Here is a 23,317-nt window from a genome sequence, read left to right on the forward strand (position 1 = left end):
TTTTTTTTTTTTAAAGATTTTATTTATTTATTTGAGAGAGAGAATGAGAGAGAGAGAGCACATGAGAGGGGGGAGGATCAGAGGGAGAAGCAGACCCCCTGCTAAGCAAGGAGCCCGATATGGGACTCGATCCCGGGACTCCAGGATCATGACCTGAGCCGAAGGCAGTCGCTTAACCAACTGAGCCACCCAGGCGCCCCCAAGTGTCACTCTTGATACAAAGCTCTGCTAGAACTGATCAGACAAGCTAATAATGTGGAAAGCCAACTTTTCAGTACTTACCTATAATTTATTTCTCTACACCAGTGGCTCTCAACCTGTGCCACACATTGCAAGCACCTGGGGAACTTCTAAAAATCATGACACCCAGGCTGCACCCCAGACAAATTGACTCAAGTCTCTGGCAGCAGGCCAAGGCATCAGTGTCTTTTAAAGCTCCCCTGTTGATTCCAATGTGCAATTACAATTAGGAAATGCTGCTCTTAGGGCTTGTCAGCTTACTCATTTCTGAGAATTGAATTAAGGGCACATCTGAGCTTGTCATTTTTCCCTTCTGGGAATTTTTTGAGAAGCAAGAGAAAATTGCCTAACACAAAAGCTACTATTTTTTGCCAGTGCTGAAATTAGGCTTGAAATCACATGGACCTGTATTTTAATCCCATCTCTCCTACCTACTGCAGTATAAACACCACTCACTTCTCTCAACTCCAGTTTTTCACCCATTTCTAAGTGGACATAATGCCCGCCTTCTGGAATTATTGTCAGTATTAAGGAGACAATATATGTAAAGTATTCAACATGATATAATATGGAAGGTGAGGTATATAACATGGTATTAATAACTAAAATAAATATGTAGTTGCAAGTCAAAATCCTCATTTTCAAAATGAAGACTCCAAAGAGAAAATAAAAATGAATCCCAAATCTATTGTCATGATTTTGAGTGCTGATCGGTGTTGATATTAACATTTTTTCAGAATGTGGGACCACTTGAGTTAGAACACTCATTTCTCCTAGTGAGAATTAATTTAGGGCCAAAGCGAGGCTCTCTTGTCAAGTGTGGCTTTCTTTTTAGACTTGCTGTAAATGGATATTGAACTATACTGTCTCTAGGTTTACGCTAAAAATCATGAGAGAGCAGGAATTATTACTAGTTCAAAAATTATTGTTTGTGGCTCATCAGAGAGGACCTGAGAATGTATGGTAGCCATTTGTTGTCTTTAAGTGAAATATAAAACAAGCTTCTACTAGGATATTCAGACATAATTAGAGAGGTCCTCATTTTAAGGCCAGTACCTCTCAGACTTGGGAAACCTCAACAAGATGCTAAGGAGGCGAACTTTAGGAATGCCAGCTATCTTCAGCCACAGTCGTAATAGCTGAAGCAGGAGGTGACTGAGAAGGAGCTAAGCAGCCAGCTACACTGCAGTTCTTCTTGCCTCCAACAAAGAAGTTATGTACTTTCCCACTCTCATTGTGACACATTCCATTTGCTAAGAAAAGTGGCTTATGCCATTGTTGAACACCGCTTTCAAGTTCTGATATATTGGATTCATTTGTTCTGTATAAACAGCATTCAGTTAATATTATTCCCTGCCCTTCCTCTGAATTAACCCAGCTTCTGGGACCTCTGCTTCACACTCTCTCACAAGGCTGTAATCAAAGTGTCAGCCAGGGCTGTGGTCTCACCTGAAGGCTGGACTGGGGAAGGATCAAATTCCATGGTTGTTGGCAGGATTCCATTCTTCAAGGGTTGTTAGACTTGCTAGTTATTGGTCAGAGGCCACTCTCAGTCCTTAATCATGTGGTTTCCACCAACACGGCAGCTTGCTTCACCAAAACCAACAAGAATGAGAATCTGCTGGCAAGACGGAAGTCACAGTCTTTGTAGCCTAATCACAGATATGACATCCCCTCAAATCTACCATATTCTGTAGGTTAGATTAGATTACATTAGCAAATTATTCAAGGAGATGATATACAAAATCTTACAAACAACAGGAAACAGGGATCATTGGGGCCACCTGAAGAGTCTGTCTGCTACAGCACTTAACAGCACATACCCAGACGTGAAAGGAAGAAGGAAGGAAGGAGAAGAGAGTGCAAGGAAAGAGAAAGAAAGGAGGAAGGTAGGGAAAGGAGGGTACGCAGTGAAAAATACAATCAAAAAAGACAAATTAAAAATAGCTTGGCTGCACTACGTCTGTATCAGAGTTCCTGTATGGGCACACACTTCATCACATTAGCACCACAACTATGAACCATGAATTTCCCATTTCTTATTTAGAATGAGGAGATAATAGGGGGCTTTCTGTACATCGGGAGTTAAAACGTAACAGAATAAACAGGCATACTAAGTTTAAGCAAGAAAAATGTGTTTCAAATTAATTTTTTTTTCCCCCAGCTAGCAAAATTTTTTTTTTCCTTTTCTGTCTCAAGTTTTTGGGTTGGGTTTTACTATTCTTGCCATTGTGTGGTAGGCTTGTTGCACAGAGAATATGAGAACCTGAATGGTGTTTGCTTTTGGTGTTCTCTGGTTGTTTCGGCTTAAAGGCCAAAATTATGTTTTCATTGTGTACATTATTATTAATGATGATATACATCGTTTATTGTAAACGTGAAGTTGTAAAGTAGCTTGAATCTCATCTCTTCCAGCCTCTCTATTGAGGAGACTGAGGCGCAAACGGCTTGGGAAGATCAGGGCTGAAGAGTATCAGAGCCATAACTCAAACACAAATCTCTGAATTTGTAACCCAGCGCATTTCCTCTTCTTAAACTTCTATGCAGAGGAGTAGGCAGAATCTGCAATACTCTCCTCAAACCTGCAAGCATTAAAAATAGTTGTGGCTTAAATATGTTTTATTAATCACTTATTTTCTGGGAGGATCTGCAAATAACCTTTTCAGTTCTTCAGCTAATAGAAAAAGAAATATTTCCAGGTACTCTACTGTATAGTAGGTGCTTACTTAACAAAACACACACCTCTTTCACTATATTCATTTGTAGCAGATCATACAGGCCCCTACATTTCAGTGCTCTCAGAGAGGTTCGTAGGTGCTGACCACCTAGAGGGGGCTGAGCATCTGCCCTTGGTACCAAGCAGATCCTATCCATGCCCTGAAACTCTTGTCAATCGCTTAGTTAATACAGGAAAAGGAATATCTCTTACAACCATATGACCATGGAATTTCATTAAGAAAGACATTCTACCACCCCCAACATGTGTTCTCAGGGCAAAGGACCTATCTGCAACTCAGGATTTCCTGAAGATTCATTTTCTTGTGGCCAGACTCTTTGGGGCAGCAGATGTTCTAAAATGAGGACACATTTCCCCAGCCTGAGCTTCTTCGCTGCATTCATATGGGTATCAGTGGAAGGAGGATGGGGTCTCCATTTCCCAGCCCCTTACCTTCTTACCCTGCTCATCTTTCTACGTGGGATTCCCCCCTCCCCAGCCCCCACTGAAAGGGAAACCCCACAAGGACCAGAATGTTAGCAGTTTTGTTTCCTGCTCTACTCTTGGAAGAGGGCCTGGCACAAGATAGATGTTTCGTATTTGTTGAATGGATGGCTGAATGATGGATTCATTTAGAAGGTTTATAGTATCCCATTCATTATGATTTTGCTGACAAAGGGAAAAAGAGGCATGTTTTGGTTCAGAACAGCAGATATGAACCTGGAACTTAGAATCAGGGATTTTTATGTGTTTGGTTGCATGCTGTTTATTTCTAAATTATGTTTTAAAGTATTCATAAGACTCCTTTAAAATTGAGAGACTCCCTATTGCCCAGGGATGAGAGCTTTAGATCAGAGAACAAATATATTAAGTTTCAAATCTAATGGAAGACTAATCATATGAGGAGGGAAAAAAAAGAAACTTGGCCATCTCCAAAATGGCCATGGAACTCAGAGAACAATGAGAATTGATATACAAAAAATGAGTTTTGCCTCAGACTTGTCTGCTGCAGATTTCATAGATGCAGAGGCGTTTGGGCTAATATCCTAACACATAGGAGGCAATCACCACTTCTCAAATTTGAGTTGACACATAAGTATGCAGAAGTTTTTTGGTCATCATCTACCTAATGAATGTACAGTCATCATCTACCTAATGAATGTACCTAATGAATTCTTTTTAAAGAATGCAGACCTAAGTGGCTTTTTATAAAAAAAAAAAAAATCTATAAAAAGAGGAAATGCCCTGTAGTGGATGCTGCGGTCCCAGGCCACGTCCCTTTGTCCCACCTGATGCGAGTGCATGCATCTGTGGTGCACGGCCGCCATCGTGCACATTGCCACGTCCACTTCGGGAGCCTGTCCAGGCTTCTGTCAAGCCAGGCAGGATCTTCAGCCCTTGTGCGGGTGTGCCCTAGAAGTTCATGGGCATGAACACCTCCAGGGCAGCCCTCAAGCAGTGGAGAGCGGGGGTTGGGGGATATACACCGCAGCCTCCCCTCCTTCTCTAGGACACACTCCATGCTCTACAGCTTCTCCGAGAGGCCTCTGTGGAGGTGGGGCCCTGGCTGGCCACCGTGGGAACCCACTGGATGACACACGTTGTTAGCTGTCCTCCCTCCCCTTTCCACTCTCCCTGGCCCCTCACTTCCTGTTCCTGGGGTCACCTTCCAAATAAACCCTACCTCTAGTTCTGGTTTCTTAAACAGGCCCTAAAAATAATGTTTGACACGAAGACAGAACAGTTTGTCCCTGGAATCGAGGGCTGACAGAGAAATAACTGGCATTACAACGAGCTCCTAAACTGTGACCCAGGAAAACAGTGTCTCTGGAGGAAATGGTTCTTCTTTACCACTTTACATATGAGTTTTATTAGGACCATACCTGACCTTCCTGATTTCATGCTTTGCCTTTTCTGTTTATTCTGCAGATTCTTCTGGGAAGCCTAAGTTCACCAAGTGCCGTTCACCTGAACTAGAGACTTTTTCATGCCACTGGACAGATGGGGTTCGTCACGGTTTGAAGAACCCAGGATCAGTACAGCTGTTCTATATTAGAAGGTGCAGGCTTTATGCCTTTCTGACTTTTCCATGCCTTTCTGACTTTTCCATGCCTTTCTGACTTTTCCCTCCATGGATTTTCGGATGAAAGTATACTGAGTTGCATGCAGTGGTGGACGTAGAAAGCATTTTTTTTTTTTTTTGATGACTTAAATGTATACATTTATTCAAAAAAAGTTAATTAAGCCCTTACTATGCGTTTGATGCTATTTAAGGCACTGGAGATACAGTGCTGATTACAAAAAGGGTAAGGACCCTGGCCTCATGGAGCTTCATTTCCAACAGGGGAAGACAGACAACAAAAAAATAAGTAAAATAAATAAATGTCAGTTAGTAAAAGGGTTATTAAGAAAAGTAGAAGCCAGAAAGAGGATAAAAAGTGCCCACACTGTGAATGAGTACACGCGTGTGCATGAGAGTGTGTGAGGGTGAGTGTGTGAATATGAGTGAGCATATGTGTGAGTGGGTGAGAGTGTGGGTGCAAGTGTGCATGTGCAGGAGTGTGTGTGAAGTGTGTGCAAGTGTGGGTGTGTGTGAGAGAGGGAGTGGTGAGTATGTGCATATGAGAATGTGTGGAAGCAGGTGTGTGGATGTGCACAAGGATATGAATGTGTACGTGTATATGAGAGAGCGAGTATGTGAAGGTGTGGATAAGGGTGCATGAGTGTGTGTGCATGTGTGTGTGTGCAGGGAGCTTGGGTGATGCTTTAGATGAGCAGCTCACAGTGGGCCTTGCTGACGTGCTGTGTTATAGCAGAGACAGAAGTGCAGTGAGAGAGGCCCACAAGAATGTCTGGGGGAAAACTGTGCCGGAGAGGAAATTACAAGTGCAAAGGCCCTGAGGCCAATCTGTTTGAGGAAAGCAGGAGGCCCGCATGGATAGCACAAGGTGAAACATGGGGATGTGACATGAGCAGAGGTCAGATACTTGGCCAGAGCCCGACTGCACCAAGCCTTGTTGGCCATGGCTGGGCCTTGAATTTGACTTCATCTGTGGTGGGCTTTGAGAAGACGTGTATGTTTTAAAAGACTCAGCTTAGTGTCTAAGTAGAAAATAGACTATGTTCCTATTAAATTAGTTATACTCAGTAAGGAATTGTAGTACTTTTCTATTCCATTTTGACCGGTGGTCTTCTAAAATAACAGAGGAAGAGTGAAATGAAGATATCTCAATATAATCACCATCCAAGTAGTTTCTTTCTGACCCCTCACCTGGAATTATTTCCATTTCTGTTTACTCTTTTTTTTTTTAAAGATTTTATTTATCTATTTGACAGAGAGAGACACAGCGAGAGAGGGAACACGAGCAGGGGGAGTGGGAGAGGGAGAAGCAGGCTCCCCGCAGAGCAGGGAGCCCGATGCGGGGCTCGATCCCAGGACCCTGGGACCATGACCTGAGCCGAAGGCAGACGCTTAACGACTGAGCCACCCAGGCGCCCCCATTTCTGTTTACTCTTATGTTGTACCTTTTTTGCCTTTTCTAAGTTTTAGGTTCTAAAGCTTTATCATTTCCCCGTTTCCACCCAACCCCCAGGGGAAGCTAAGCCAAGATTCAAGGGTAGCCGGGACCCTTTGTCCCAGGGTGGGAGCGTTCACGGGTCCAAGGCTGATGCCATCGATGCCACAGAGGAGCGGGGGAAGGGAGGGACCAGGCCGGGAGCAGCCAAAGACGTGGGCTCAGGGCCAGCAAGCCCGCATCTCGGCCTGACTCTGGCGCTCGCTGAGGAATGCCACGCAAAGTAGTCGGTTCACAACTCGGCTGCCTCGTTTGCGAAACAAGAGACTGCAGGTCTTGTCTTATGCCTTCTTGTGAGAGTTTGGGTTGATAAAGATGAAAAGCGCTTGGCACAGCACAGAGAATCACCAAATGGTAGGTGCTGTTACCCTTGGTAACATGGTGGTAATTTAAAATCATAATGATACAGAAAGCCAGCTCCTGGGCTACAAAAATGACTTTTGATTCTCTCCGGCTGCTGATTATTGGTCTGTTCTGAGGCCGTTGTTAGTGCAAAACGGGGTACTCAGTATACAAGTAATAGTTTGAGGTAGCAACCCATACTGGCCTTACCCACTTCCCCGGTGTGAGGGAGGTTTCCTGGATGTGCCCCAGAGGGCACACAGATACGACATGGCTGGGCACCCAAGGCACTTTTTTTCTCTTAGGGCTGACACTACAGAGAGGTGGGGGTGAAGAGGCTACACTGCTTTGTGGAAGTACATTTGGACAGGAGGCTTATATGTTTGGTAACACTTTGGAATATCCGTTGGATTGACTGTTAAAGGGAGAGAGATTTTGGAGGTACAGAGAGCCAGCTCAGTGAGGACAAAGTGAGTTCTTTGTGCAGGCACGAGGAACTAAACTGAAGAGAGAGAGGGCAGAGTCGGGCCCACTTTATGGAAATGGGTTATTACCAACCCTAATATTCACCAAATCTGAACTTGAGCAAAAAGATAAATCCAAAGGTATAAAACCCTCACAAATATATATTTATTCCTTACTTTCTTCCATCCGGGTCACATGCGTTTGCCTCCAGGCCTCCTCTGCGCACGCTAGGCCTCTGAGCACCCACCCCCAGTCCAAAGCCAGGCTCTGTGCTAACGGAGATGCCACAGAAAGGGTGACCAGGTGGAGGGCAAACCTCAACATATTCGGAAGGATGTCGGTAACTTTGGCCCTAGTGGGGTTTGGGATCCCAGGGGAAAACACTGTCACATCTCCAAACCCCCAAGCACAACCTAATGATTAGGGCCAATCCCAACTTGCAAAATCGGTATTTTGTGTTTTCCCTACAAAAATATAATTATTTTGAATATCTAGCCAAAATAGCATAAGCCTCCAGCCCGGTTTATCTAGGAAGGGTAGAACGCAAGGGTCTAGGATGTCAGGCCCAGACCGCCCCAGTGAGTACACAGCTGTGTTAGCCTTCACACTGGCTCCTGGCACAGAGAGGACCGTACAGATGTGCTTTCTGACTCTCATCATTGTTTCTCAGAATTCAGGTCCCAGGAAACTCCTGGAACTATAGAATCGTGACCCCTCTTCACGGACACACGAAGCTGGGACAGGATTTCATCCAGAACTGGAGCAGGGGAGATAGGAAGGCTCGGGGAAGGGGCCCATGCACTGGGCTTTCAGTTTTACCAGCCTGGCCTTGGTAACTAAAGCACAAAGGAGCCTAACCCGCATGCGTGGCTGTCTCTGCCCCCGGCCAGGGGAGCAGCCTGACTGCAGATCGCAGGCACCACAGCAGGAGGGTCTGGGGGGGCCTGTTGGAGATGCTCTGCTCTCAGCTCCCTGCCCGCAGATGCCTTAATGTTGAAGAAAGTGGGCTTGTGAAGGCTCGATCCCAGAGACTCTATCCCACCACTTCTGTCATCCCCCACGCTCACTCCCCTCAACAAATGATCCTGGCCTGTTAAAGGAAAGTGTATTTTCCATGCAAGGTTCTGGAGGAGATGAGAAGGGAGAAAGGGCACTGTTGCTTTTCCTTTTTTCTAGAGAAAAGATTGAATTTTAAGCCTAAAACACATGATCTGTATGTAATGAAAACTGTGGTCCTTAGAACATAAATGATGTTTTATTTTTAGGATTTTTCTTCCAGTTGCTAGATGGAAAAGCATTTGGATAGAAAGTATTTCTTCTCTTTATTCTGATTGTTACCAGTAGTCCCATTGTACAGCCTTCCTTCCATTTCGCAAGATGGACTAGGAGCAAACCTCATGCACTTAACTCTTAGGGGTACGACAAGGAGAAGGTAGTTTCCAGCAATTGGTTTTGGTCGCCTGTGTAGAAGTTCAGCCCAGGGAACACAGGCCAGAGTCCCTGTTTTGCAAGTCCATTTGTTTTTTTGGCTAAATTTAAGAGTTTAAAAATAAGTTTTAAATATTTATTTAAAATAAAATTCAACTTTGGTTAATGAGGGGGAGGGCCCTGGGAGTTGTGTTTTGAACTAACTGTTCCTGTACTTAAGATAAGTGCTTTAAGTTGTTTGCTCTGTGGAACTAATGGATTTGGAATAATCTAAACAAGGTTTTTCATGCAGTCCCCATGGGGACACATCAAAGTTGAAAAAACGTAAAACACACAGAGCTAAACTTCCTATTACAAATCCAGACCTGCGAAGCACTGTACTACATCCTTACATTTTAATACTAACTTTTATACTATCAACTATGCTAAATATATTTTTTTATCTGTCTTATTATATAAGAGCCTCATTTCTCTGGGCAATCTTGCTAAACCGTTCTCTTTAATATACTCTTACTTAGTTTGAAAGTCAAGATAAAATAAACCATACTGTAGGTCAATGACCCACCTATCCCAAATTTTTAATCCTTTTCCTACTACTCTAAACATACACACACACCCCTACACATTTACACACATATATACATATACACATACACACGTACACATATATACACATACATAAATACACACATATACATACACACTCCCACACATACACACACACACCACTCACGTTTCCCATCAGGGATGAATCTCCCTCTCATCCAAGGGTATGCAACTTTTAAAAATCTCAACCAGAATTTAAGCCACAGTTCACTGGCCATGTTAATCCCAAGTTCTTTCCAGCAGCTGATGAGCAACTGTCTCAAGGACCCCCTCATACTACACAAGTTTCTTCCCAGTGCCAAAGAGACCAGCCTGAGTAACAGCTGTAAAGAAAGAAGCGTGCGTTGTCTCCCAGCTCATCCCTTCCTTCCAGTTCCTGCCTTCCCTATAGCCTGTGGTGTCCTGGTCGCTCATTGCTACCCAGCACCCGTCCCTGAGAGGGGCGCTCACAGACCTCTACTCTCTAGCCTACCAGCCGCAAGCACCTCAGCCTACACAAGGTCATTCCTACCTTCTTCCCCCTCAGCCGCAGACCACCTGGTTTTATGTCTCCTTGACTTATAAACCTCCTTCTCAGCTGATACCTCATGAATAATAAGCAAATAATGAAGTATTCTCCCCAAGTAGCAATTCTAATTTGAGAAGTTTTCCCATTTATTCCATTGCCCTCCCTTCCCCTCACCATACTCATGCCCATGCTTGCGTACCTCAATACCTTTGACTACTCAGTTCCCTCCTTCCTTTCCCTATTGCCACGTATTAAGCTTTTACCCATCCTTCAAGATTGCTAGAAACACCACCTCTACCTTGAAGCCTTCCGTGAACAGCCAGAGCAATCATTCCCTCTTCTGAACTTTTAGGGAGACTAATGAGCACTATTTGTGAGCACAAACCCACACTGCTTTGTAATACAGTTTTTTAATCCTTCCTCTGAGTCAGGAGTCATTACTTAGACACACGTGCATCCTGCATAATGTCCAGCACAGTGTTTTATATATAATCAATGCTTATTACATATGAATGAAATGACTACAGGATACCAAAAAAAAACGTACTCAGATGGTAATTTCTGAGTCTCCTTCTAGCCTGAAGGTAGGAACGCCATCATATTAATCATTATATCCACACAGGGCTAGTGGCAGCTGGAATGCTTCTATAGGACGTATATAGTAGGCAGCCAAAGATGGTTTGCTGGACTCATTCAGTCAGTCAGAGGGATGGGACTTGGGAGGGCTGTGTCACATTCTAGCACACGTTCGCTCTGTTCTGGCAGGGGTGGCCTTGAGTAGGAGAAATCCTTGCTTGCTCTGCATTTTTGTTCAGGCCCCCATGGCAGCTGACCAGGGATTTCCCTTTCCCTAAACTCTGCTTCCTTCCCCAGTCAACTTCCTGGCATCTCTTCTCCATTCAGCTCACACCCTGCCAATGTTTTAAGTCATCAGGGTACATGCTGCTCTCTGTAGTGTGGGGTAGAGGTGAATAACTGGATGGCGGAATGTGAATATGACCTTTTGTCTCTTTTAGGGTGGGGAGAAAAAGGCTAGGATCCCCATGTTTCATAAATGTCACCTGAAGGTCCAGCACATTTACAATGTTCTCATGGCTCTTCATGTAATTAAGGAAAAAAAAACAGGAATATGGGAAGGAGTTCAAGACCTCAGGAAGACTCCCCCAAGCCTAAGACAGCCTTGGGGAGATGGACGCAGGGTACAGTGGTTCAGAGTAGGGTGGTAGCCGATTTTCCACCTCGAGGCCCCCCAAATCTCCGTGTCACTCAGCCTGAAGAATGCCATCGGTGTGCCTCCTCAGTCTCTTCCACCATGAGTTGGGGAAACATCCGGGTCCAAAGAGTCACCGTTCTTTGGGAATCTTTATAGTTTGGAGTTGGCCCTCTGTAGTGTTTTAATAAAGGAACATTCTAAACCTCCCTAAGCCTTGGAACCCTCATCTGTTCAATGTGGATAATAAAGTACTACCCACAAATTACTTAATTTAGGAGCTGGCACATCATATGCAGTCAATGCCCAGATGCTTTTGCTGTTGTACAAGTACCAACGGCCTCCTATCAGTCTGCAGACACTGTGGATGAGTCCACAGATGTGATACTTCTTGGAAGTGATGCCGCTAAAATACTTGCTTGTGAAATATTTGTGTCTCGGCTTATTGAATCTGACTATCAGGCACCTCACTTTGACTTAAACCATGGCATGATTTTTGGAACAATTCATCCTTTTTTACCCTCCATTTCAGGAGCACTCAAGAATGGACTCAAGAATGGAAAGAATGCCCTGATTATGTCTCTGCTGGAGAAAACAGCTGTTACTTTAATTCATCTTATACCTCCATTTGGATACCCTACTGTATCAAGCTAACCAGCAATGGTGGTACGGTGGATCAAAAGTGTTTCTCTGTTGAGGAAATAGGTAAATCACAGGTTTGTGTTTTATTTGACATGGCTTTAGATTAAATAAGCAGGGAAGCCTCAGTGTCCAGGTGTATTCAAGTAGGAAGACTGTCATTATAATCTAGGTGAATGGAGGTCTACTTTATAGGGCATGAGATCAGCTAGTGAACAAGAGGGAGAAGGCAGGGAGAATGGAAGTTGGCTCTAACATAAAATAACCTGGCAGTAAATGTCGTCAAGAAAAGAGTGGGAGTCTTGCAGAATCTTTTCCTTAAGGAGGTCTTTCAAGCTGGATTATGTTCTTGGGTCCCACAAGAGACAAACTCAATGGACTTCTAGGATTCCTTCTTTCCCAATTTTTCAAAATGATTATTATATTCAGATCTGAAATATGTTGACCTTTGACTCCTATCATCACTGTAATAAAAGCCTAGATTTTCTTTATCACAAAGCATAATAATTCTGGAATTTTATGTTTACAAAACAGCCGAAAATCAGTTCAAAGACATGTTTATAGGATCTCAAGACAAACACTGGAGATAATCAGAGCTCAATGAGCCAAATGAAAGATCTAGACAGATTATCCCTTGCCCATGGTGTGGACACAAGGGGAAATGAAACAAAACAAAACAAACAACTGTAATTGGAATATTTATGTTTATTCTATAATAGTGTAAACAGCAAAATATAAAGAATCAAAGAAGGACTTTGAGCAGCTGATGTTGGTCCCTCAGAATCTATCCACAAAAGCTCATCTGTTATAGAAATTGCTTGGAGTTTCTCTGACACATGCTGTCCTTACACGCTTGTGTGTGGTTTCCCAGACTGGAAGAGGCTAAGAGAATGTGGCTAAAGCTGCAGGCAGAAACAAATAAATCTGATAGCCTGTCAGGGAGAAGAACAAGCAGAAAAGAGAACCCAACTGCATAACTTGCAGAGACTATTCAGTGTATGCCCCACTGTCAATAGACGTAGCTGTTGAGTGGCTGAATGCATAGTAGTAAGAATTACCGGGTCAAGACCCATGTTCTAACCCTGTCCCTGCCAGTAGCTGGCCCCACTCATTTCCATGGCTGACTTTCACAGAGGGCCTACCATGCCCTGGATGCTGTGCTAGGTGTGGTGCCTACAGAATGAGTAAGATATGGTCAAGTAGGGGAGGCAGGTGTGTTAAATAATTGCAGTACTGTGTCTTAGGTGCTGGACTCGAGGTGTATGGAGGACACTGTAAGCCAAGGTAGTGGCCAAAGGTACAATGATTGACTGGGCCCGAGGGATGAAGAAGGGCTGCCCAGACATGGTGGCAGTTCAGTTACTCCTTAAAGCATCGGTGGGAGGTGCCAGGCATACCAGATAGACTGTGTCTTCCAACAACTACTAAGTTCTGAAAGTGACAAATGGCACAGAATAGTGACGGACTCGGGAGCAGTTAAGCAGGCCTGACTGATCAGCCAGAGAAATTGTAAGTGGTCTTGTGTACTCCACAAAGGAATTTAGACTTTATCTTACTGCCAAGAGGTGCATTTGAGGATGTTTAAGAAGGGAAATGACCTGAGGATAATAATAGCTAACACTTACAAAGCCCCTACCTATGGGTCAGGTATAATAACCATGTGAGAGAGGTTCTATCATAATCCCCATTTCACAGATGATGACATTGAGGCTCAGAGCATTTAAAGGCTAACTCAAGGTCGAACAGCTAGCAGGCAGAACTGAGATTTGAACCTAGGCAGCATAGCTCCAGAGTCCACACTCTTAATCTCAAAGTTATCCAGTGCCACCTGTTGTGTTACTAATGTCTCAGGGAAATCCATCCTGCTGCAGTGTAGAGGGTAGATTGGAGTAACACAGACTAGAGATAGAGAGGTCAGAGGACTTGGTGATAATCTTTGTGACAATTAAGGCAAAAGATGGTGACAGGCAGTTATAACCATAACGGGGAGGGAGGGAGCTGGGAGGGGGAGACCGCAAGGAACGAGGTGAGCCTAATCTTAAGAAGACAACACAGGCCTTCAGCCTCCTCACGCATTGTATGAGTTTTCTGCTGCTACCTCACAGGGCTCATCTTTGGGTTTAAAGCACTGTATTATTAGACATTTGTTGTTCATTTATGCGTTCAGCAAATATTTATTGAGTCCCTTCCTTGGGCCAGGTACATTTCTAGGTGCCAGGAGCAGAAAATGTCTGCCCTCATGGGATTTTATCCCAATGAGGGTGGAAAGAGACAATACTCTGAGGAAAAACGACACAGGGAGGGAGAAGAGGAGTGCAGGAGCATTCGCGATTTTAATAGAGTCATCAGAGCTGGCTTTGCTGAGTAAAAAAACTGAGAGAACAATGTGTCCATCTGAGGGAAGGGCCCTTCAACAAGAGGGCACAGCAAGGGTAAAGCTCCTGTGGTGGGAGCATGCCCTTGCTCACTTGAGGAACAGCGTGGTGGGGAGAGGGGCTGGCACAGAGCCAGCAGGGGGCACGTAAGAGGCCACATCTGAGGGATCCGAGAGGCAAAGTCACTGCACCCTTGAAGCCCTTGGATGACTTTGGCTTTCACCTGGAGTGAAAAAGGAAGGCTTTGGAGGGTTTGAAATGAGTGATGTGTTCTAATTCAAGTGGGAAAATAACCACTGTGACAAGTGTATTGAAAACAGACTGAAGGAGGACAGAGACCCCAGGAGGAGACCACTTTGGAGGCTAATGCAGCAATATGGGCAAAAAAGTGTCATGGCAGGCCTGGGTTGTGGAGGTGCTGGTGGTGAGCAGTGGTTAGAATCTGGGACCATCTTGGGGCGCCTGGGTGGCTCAGTCGTTAAGCGTCTGCCTTCGGCTCAGGTCATGGTCCCAGGGTCCTGGGATCGAGCCCCGCATCAGGCTCCCTGCTCTGCAGGAAGCCTGCTTCTCCCTCTCCCCCTTCCCCTGCTTGTGTTCCCTCTCTCGCTGTGTCTCTCTCTGTCCAATAAATAAATAAAATCTTTAAAAAAAAAAAAAGAATCTGGGACCATCTTGAAAGTACAGCTGACAGAATGTGGGGGTGGTGAGAAAAAGATGTGTCAAGGAAGAGCTCACTCATTTCATCTTGAGCACCTGGAGGAATGGAGCCACCATTAGCAGAGAGAGGGAAAGTGACAGAGGACCACATTCCAGGCAGGGGACCAGGGGCTGCCTGGGGATGTACTCGGGCTCAAGTGCTTTTGCAACATCTCAGAGGAACTGTGGAATACAGCACGTGGCAGGATGTACAGAGGGAAGGGGGAGCTTGTTATGATGCTTATAACAGTGGTATGAGCCCTCTCAGAAAGGACCATGTTCCATATCTTCTATTTAAAGTAGAAAGGGGAGTTTTTAAGATGAAACATGAGTAATAAGTTGAAATTTTTCGACCAAAAACATTTTTAATATTTTGGTCTCTTCGAGGGTTAAACTTCAGTTATCAGAATTCCTCAGTCCCCAACAAATCCAGAAGGGCGAAGCATTACTGTCCTGATTGTAGCCATATGCAACTCAGCTATTTTGCAGATCCCTCCAATTTAATTTCCAAAATGTGGTCATTACTAGTCATATTTGGATTCCCTGTTTTTTTAAAGTTGTGTCCACTCTACAGGAGTCAATATCATGCTCCTTCACAGTAAGGTCTGTTTTCACTCTGGTTGAATGAAAGAGCTTCCCCTTTTGGCCACCAGATTTTAACAGCCAGTTAGAGCTCCTCACACTTATATCTGTAGGCAATTCTCTGGCCAACCCAGGGATCCAGACTGTGCAACACTCTAGGTGACCTTCTACAAACAGTAGAAAAGAAAGTAAATCTTACTCTGTATTTACAAGTGACTTTTGAAAACCTCAGTACTGAGACCCAAAGAGGAATAATTTATCGGGAACTATCTAGAATGTAAATTTAGGTATAGTTCCTAGCTTGGGAATCTGTATTTCTCTTCATCGGTCTTTGGGAAATTGTAGTCTTTGCAGTTCTGATAAGCAGAATACAGCTGACTTACCAGAGAATGTACAGTATGTCAATAGAAACCAAGCAAAACACTATTTCAGATTGTTCATATGTGGTTAAGTAAGAGACAGAAAACCCTGACTCATCACCATTTGAGAGAAGAGTGCAATGCCTTCCTTCTTATGTCTGAAAAAATCATCACATGTGGCTAGGAAGACAACAAGCTAAGGAGCATTAGCTGAGGGTTTGGAAGAATTGTTCTAATAGCAATACAGAAATTAATAAGACAAGATCCTTGCCCTAGGTAATAAACAATTTGGAATAAAAAAGATTTCTCTATCCCTAGTTCCAAAACAGCCACATGTTTAAATACTCTAGGTCTTTGTGACTCTGTTCTTCAGTTTCGAGTTACAATGAATTCCGTTGCCAAAATCCCAAAGCATTAATCCTATCAGGGCTAAAAGAAATGTAAGACATGGCAGATCCTCAAGAAAAATTTTAGATCAGATTTTAAACTTGAAAAGGAATTTTTTGTAGGGGTTTTCTTCAAAGTTAAAAACAGATCATACTCAAGTCAAAAAAAATGATACTCTTATACAGTGAGAGTATAATAAGAATATTGGAAGAATTCAGGGTATGAATAATAAAAATGCATAAAGTAATTGGTCTCTTCAGAAAAAAAAAACAACACTCCATTAAATCAAGCTGTTCCTGTCTGTCTGTGCACTAACTCTCTGTCAAAATGCACAGTGCAACCAGATCCACCCATCGGCCTCAACTGGACTTTACTGAACATCAGTTTAACGGGCATTCATGCCGATATCCAAGTGAGATGGGAACCACCACCCAATGCAGATGTTCAGAAGGGATGGATAGTCCTGGAGTATGAACTGCAATACAAAGAAGTAAATGAGTCCCAGTGGAAAATGGTAAGATATCATTACATATCACACTTTAAAAGGCTTTGCCTTTTCTTCTTTTTATATCAACAACACCTCTCTCATTTACAATTAGACTTCCTTTTGACCTAATTCCACACACTCGTGCTATAGACTCCATATTTTCTTATTTGAGAAAAACAGACATAATCAGTAAAATACCATCTTGGAATTCTGTCCAACAGCAGATGCTTCTTACATGGAGCTTCTATGGAAGCCTAAGGAAGGAAAGGAAAACTATCTCCCCAGTCATCCTCAGTGGCCTGTTTAACTTTTGAACAAAGTTGTATACTCTAGCTACTTAAGCTATCTTTGAGGATGTGGCTAAACATGGGAAGAGTCATGATCAAGGTCAACAGTGAGCTATGGCTACATATTCTCCCATGATTTTAGTTGCTAGTATTTACAAGACCCCCATTAAAGTAAGTTCATAAGTGACTCCAGGAAGGAAACAGAGGAAGGGAGTTTGTCCCCTAGAGGTCTCAGAAGGATGTTTTGTTACATACCTCAGGGAAGAATCGAGCTAAACGGTTTTTATGTAGGCGAGTAGCACGGTGGTGGTTGACCTCTGAACTCCTTACGTCCTTGACAAATATATGGGAACTAGGCACTTAGATAAGTTCCACATGGCGCACAACAAGGAGAAAAACAGGATTATCTTGCTGCTCCCAGTATAACTAATTCTAAATCAGTCTAACCACAGAGTCATAGCCCTGGCCAAGCCAAGTGGTTTCTGGCCTGTCAGCAGGTCGTGCCCTGTGGCCTGGCAGATTCACTCCCAGAATTTTGAGACACCAGGCCTTGTCCGTTCAGGGATCTGCTGAAAAAGAAGCCAATTCTGTCATTAAAGTTAAGTTTGGAGCAGCTGTTAACAGTTAAATACTGGGCTTTGAGGTGCTGTTTTCAGCATTATTTTAATTTAGATATCTGTTCCATTAACTTGGTGCAAAAAAGCCCAGTTGGTGGCTGAGTCAAAGAAGACTTTCTAAACTCAAGTTTCAGTCAAACATGTATTCAGCAACCAGATATTGAAATAACTACCGTGCACAAGGCACCGTGCCAGGAGCCCCAGGGAGCAGTTCTCAGAGTGTGAACTTGTGCAAGCCCTGAGGGTCCCTGAGACCCTTTCAGGGAGTCCACAAGGTCAAGACTGTTTTCCTACTAATACCGAAAGGTTATTTCCCTTTTTCACCCGGTTGAGATCTGTAGCGATGGTGGGAATATTGCTGCCAGCTGAGCACAATCAAGGCGGTCATTCCAAACCGCGCTGACCGTCACCGCGCTCGCCACCCCCGTGCGCGCTCGCCAACCCCCGTGCGCGCTCACCAACCTCTGTGCTTACGGTAACGGGGAGAAAGCCAGCCTCACATAAGGATTGTCTTGATGAAGCTGCACATTTTATTAATTTTATTAAATCTCAACCTTTGATGACATAGCTTTTTAATATCCTGGGTGACACATGTTGAGGACACATAACGCACTTCTGCGGGTACTGAGGGGCCGATGGTTGTCATAATGAGGCACGCAAATGGCCGAGTTGCTTGCTGCACCAGCTGCTTTTTTGCACGGAACACCATTTTCACTTGAAAGAACAACTGATAAACTAATAGATGGTTATTCATAGTGAAGTTGGCAAAGAGTTGGCAAACATTTCTTGAAAAAGAATGAAGTGGGCTTATCAGTCCAAGAAAAACGATCGACAGTAATTGTTACCAATGAAACTTGAGCTTTCAAAGGAAAATTCGAGTTTTGGAAAACTGGAATCTGATCTGCAGCAGTGAGCTTGAGAGCTTTCCCAGTCTCTGAAGACTTTCCTGACGAGATCAATGGTGATATTAGCTAAAGTGATTTTTTATATTGTATAATAAAATGTGTGAACATTTAGAAAATTTGCATAACTCAATGAGCCAATATTTTCCAAATGACTAATACATGATGTAACCAAAATCATTCATGGGGAAATGATCCATTCAAAGTGCTAGGTGGAAAGGTGGATTTTAATGTAGCAAGATACGAAAGATTCATTGATACAGTTTCAGATTCTACATTGCAACTAACCTTAAGTAACTACCATGCTTACCATGCTGGTTTGATCTGTAGTCCTATCTGACTGGATTAATTCATCTCCCAAAGAAGGTCTTAGGCCTCTGGTGTTTGATGCGTCTCATCCATTCTTGGCCCTGGAGCCAGAGTGATCATTCTAAAACACACTCCCTCGCTTAAAATTCTTTTCGTAAACACTCAAAAATATGCACACACTTAAATCCACTTTTTACTTGTATGATTCTGTGAGTCTTGACAGATCCATAGGGCTTGGTAGCTACCACCACAATCAGGATAGAGAACGACTTATCATAACCTTTATCCTCTCCCAAACCTGAACCCTTGGCAACCACTGATCTGCTCATCTCTGTAGTTTTGCCTTTTCCAGGCAGTCATTGGAATGGAATGATATAATAACTAACCTTTGACTCTGGCTTCCTTCACTCCTCATAATGCATATGAGATTCCTATTGCTGAGTGTAACATTCCTTTTTATCGCTGAGAGTGTTTCATCGAACTGTAAAATTGGTCAGGCTCACTCTCTGTTTCACATGGTGGTTGTGAGTATTAAAAAAAATTCCATTTGGTGGAAGCTAGTTGAAAAATAGAAAAGACCAGATCAATGTCAACACCCAAGGGCACTTAGCACAGCGGTTCCACCCTGACCTCATTTCTACGTTCCACACTTGGACATATCCACTGGGATGCCTCAGGGGCTCTCAAAAAAGCAACATGCTCAAACCTCCATCTACCTCCCTAGTCTCCCCCTCTCAGTAAATGACAACATGTCCATACAGTTGTTCAAATTTAATCCAGAATATTGTCCTGACATCTATCGGTATCTTACTCTTCTTACTCCTTAGCTCCGAATAATCACCAATTCCCATTGATTCATGCTCTGAATTAGATCATGGATTGGTGTCATTATTGTGTCTTCTCTGGATCACCTCAACAGCCTCCTGTGCAATGTCTCTGTTCCCACTCCTTCCCCACTCTGAACCACTTTCCATGGAGCAGAGTGATATTTGCAAAATTCATAGATTTCTTTATTAAATAACAAGATTTCTGTCTATCTATATAGACATGTCTATAAGCAAATATTTTCCTACTTTCTTTATCCAACAGAAAGTCACAATTATTCTGAACTATCCCCAGGACTGAATTTTTCTGTAGGCAATCATATTTAATACTATAGGGTAAGATGTGTCAATGGGCACTTTTCCAAAATTAACATTTCTTAGAAACTTAAACTACTGCTTGTTGAGTTTTGGTATTAGTGTTGAAGACTATCCACATGGGTGCCTGGCTGGCTCAGTCAGCAGAGGATGTGACTCTTGATCTTGGGGTTATAAGTTCGAGCCCCACATTGAGTATGGTTACTTCAAAATAAAATCTTTTTTTAAAAAAAGAAGAAGAATATCCACAATTTTCTGAAAAGGCTATTAAAATATCCCACCTTTTCTTCACTATATATCTGTGTGAGACCAGATTCTATTCAATGCACTTCAACCAAAACAACACAAAAGATTTAATGCAAATTTAATACAGAAGCAGATGTGGCTTCTATTCTCCGCCATCATTGTATGTGCGGTTGACTATTCTTCACCATGTCTTCTCACAAGACTTTCAGGATCAAGCGATTCCTGGCCAAGAAACAAAAGCAGAACCATCCCATTCCCTAGTGGATTTGGATGAAAATTGGTAAAATCAGGTACAACTCCAGGAGGAAGCATTGGAGAAGAACCAAGCTTTGTCTCTATGGGATCACACATGAGATGGCACACATATTTCTGCTGCATGAAGGCAGGTGTTCCTATCCTATTACTCTGTAAACATCACTACTACCTGAAGAATACGCATGTTTTATCAGGGAAATTATTTTTCTCTGTTACTCTGCTTCTGCCATAGTAGGTTGGCTCAGTAATAAATATGTGAGAACTTTTGTTAGAAAAAAAAAAATACAGAAGCAGATGTAAAAATACAGCCATCTTGTATGAAGCCAGCCATTAAAGAGACTTGCCAAAATGTAAAAATGTAAAACAGTGTCACTCTTCTCACAAAATTATATGTTGTTTTGGAGAATACAATAATTTTTTTAAATTAATATTATTTTAATTTTAAAATTTAAAAAATTCCTGTTTCAGTTTCTAAATGGTGAATAGGGATAAGCATAACCCAAATAAACCAAAATCTTTAGGCTTCTCAGTAATTTTTAAGGGTAAAAAGGAGTCCTGAAACAAAAAGTTTGACTATCCAGGAAAAGCAAAGATGTGAATCCAAACGTTAGCACTCATAGATTTACTAATCATAGTTTCAACCCTGAAAGTCCAGTGATCTAGCTGTATTTCAGCTGATGCACAGATACGAAGCTCATACCCTGAGCCAGGTCCATGGGAGCATGGGACTTAGTCAATTGACCATTCAGGTGTGCATCCCAGCTTGGCTTTGTCACACTTTTTATTGCATCTCCGCTAAATCTCATTAGATAGTCCAAAGGGGTCAGTTAACTTTTACTTCACTTAACTTGTATAAGTGAAGTTACGTCTTCATGGCGTGTTTTACAAGGGTCTCAGACAGAGTTGTCATGAATACCAAGAGTTTATCTGTTAAGACTTGACCTCTGCTGAAAAAATTCACAATCTAATTGGTTATGAGCACAAGTGCCATACGCTTAAAAACAAGTGAGATTCGTAAGTAGAGGGGGAAAAGCTAGTGTTTGTTGCGTGTATCAGGAATCCAGGTTACGACTGACAATGTGGAATTTTGTATTACGGTGCCTTTTTTTTAAATTAAATGCATTTTGAATATAAAAGTGATACTAATGGTGATGTAGTTGCTTAAACTATTTACCTGCTAAATCAGGTTAAGAATTTAATGTTTTTTAAAGAAGTAATGAGTGGCAAAGAATTACCCACATTGTATGGGCCATCTCCTGAGCACCCACTCTATACCCAGTATTGTGCTGGGCTTTGGAAATGCAGAGATAATGAAGGCGTTGTTTGCACCAGGGAATTTGCAGTGTAATATAGAAATTGGAGCAGTGTAATATAAGTATAAAAAGTAATCTAAGATGTGACTATCTGTCAGGATGGAGTAGGAAAAAATGCCAGGAATGACATCTTAGAATATCAACAATCCTTGCACTGAGGATTGGCTCATATGATCTTTAACAAGAACTCATAGGTTGCATAGGCATTCCCTCCAAGGCAGGTGGCAGGGCTCAGTGCAGGTGGTAGGAGCCATGTAAATGAAATCAGGTTTGGTGTGGCTGCTTTGGAGGGTTGAGGGAAGATAAGGGGGGGGGGGGCAGAGATCAAATCACTGAGGGCCTCTTTTTGGTTTTGTCATTAGTGAAATCTGTAATGAAACAATATTGGTTACAATAACAGAAATTAGGGCTTCAAAACTGGACACACACGTTTTAAAGAAACCAATAAGATAAGTTTAAAATTCAGAATCTTGCCTTTAAAAAAGCATTTTAGGCATGCAAATATATCATATATTAAGAAGCTTCAGGGGCGCTTGGGTGGCGCAGTTGGTTATGCAGTGACTCTTGGTGTCAGCTCAGGTCATGATCTCAGGGTTGTGAAATCAAGCCCCGCATCGGGCTCCATGCTCAGCACGGAGTCTGTTTGGGTTTCTCTCTCTCTCTCCCTCTGCCCCTCACTCCCCACCCCATGTGAGCTCATGTGTGCACACGCACGCACACTCTCTCTCTAAAATAAATAAATAAATCTTAAAAAAAAAAAAGAAGAAGCTTCAATAAAAAGATACAAACTAACCATCCCATATACACATGGAAAAAAACAGGGACCTTGTGAGTAGAAACTGAGGTGAAAGGAAATTTATTTTAGAAGCTGCAGGCCCAGCCTCTGACTTAATAAAACAAATTATGAGAATCTTTTTAATGTGAAAACTCCATGCTCTTGAAAATATGTGTTCCTAGTTTTCTGTAAATAGGAGCAAGGTGTTCTATCTGAAAGCATATGAAAAACCCATATTGAATACCTGCTTTGAGTATTTGACTTGAAGGAAAACACTGTCATTAGTTGGGCCTACCTCTTTCATAGCCTTACGTCTAATAGCCGTACTACCCTTCCCCTGGAAGGTAAAAGAATATCGTGACCTTAAGGGTTGTGGGACCTTGATTTTTATTACCAGTGACTCTAGTGACATTTTTTTTTGCAAATTTTGAATAGGAAACCATTTGAGGTAACTTTAAGCCCTCTAGAATATGCAGAATAGGTATGTAGTTCCTTCTAATAGAATAATTTAGACAATTATGGTTTTTCTAGGACCCTTTCCAACTCTGTGATCTTATGAATGACTACCCAGAATTTCCAAAGAACAAACGGTGCACATGTGTGTGTATATTTGACTATGATTTGTTTTGTTGTGGAAATATGGGTTTTTTTTTTCTGTTCTTATGTCTTCATATAAAACTATAATATCCCAAAGGGTAGGCAACATATCCGTAATTTTCTTTATAGCTCCACCCAACTAGAGGATATTATGCTGAGCGAAATAAGTCAATCAGAGAAAGACATGTATCATATGATCTCACTGATACAAGGAATTCTTAATCTCAGGAAACAAACTGAGGGTTGCTGGAGTGATGGGGGG

General features: G+C 42.6%; 1 protein-coding gene across 4 annotated transcripts in view; it reads left to right on the forward strand.

The window, feature by feature from the left end:
• The window catches only part of GHR (growth hormone receptor), a 233,673-nt gene that overhangs the window by 196,478 nt on the left and 13,878 nt on the right, over positions 1–23,317 (forward strand). For all 4 annotated transcript variants that reach the window (XM_081826072.1, XM_081826071.1, XM_081826073.1 and 1 more), the window contains 3 exons: positions 4,886–5,015; positions 11,623–11,795; positions 16,464–16,642. In XM_081826072.1, the coding sequence (XP_081682198.1) occupies positions 4,886–5,015; positions 11,623–11,795; positions 16,464–16,642 (482 nt within the window). The remainder of the gene's footprint in view (positions 1–4,885; positions 5,016–11,622; positions 11,796–16,463; positions 16,643–23,317) is intronic.

The sequence above is a fragment of the Leptonychotes weddellii genome, chromosome 7, assembly GCF_054177405.1.
Source record: "Leptonychotes weddellii isolate Sample4059 chromosome 7, ASM5417740v2, whole genome shotgun sequence".
Lineage (NCBI taxonomy): Eukaryota > Metazoa > Chordata > Mammalia > Carnivora > Phocidae > Leptonychotes > Leptonychotes weddellii.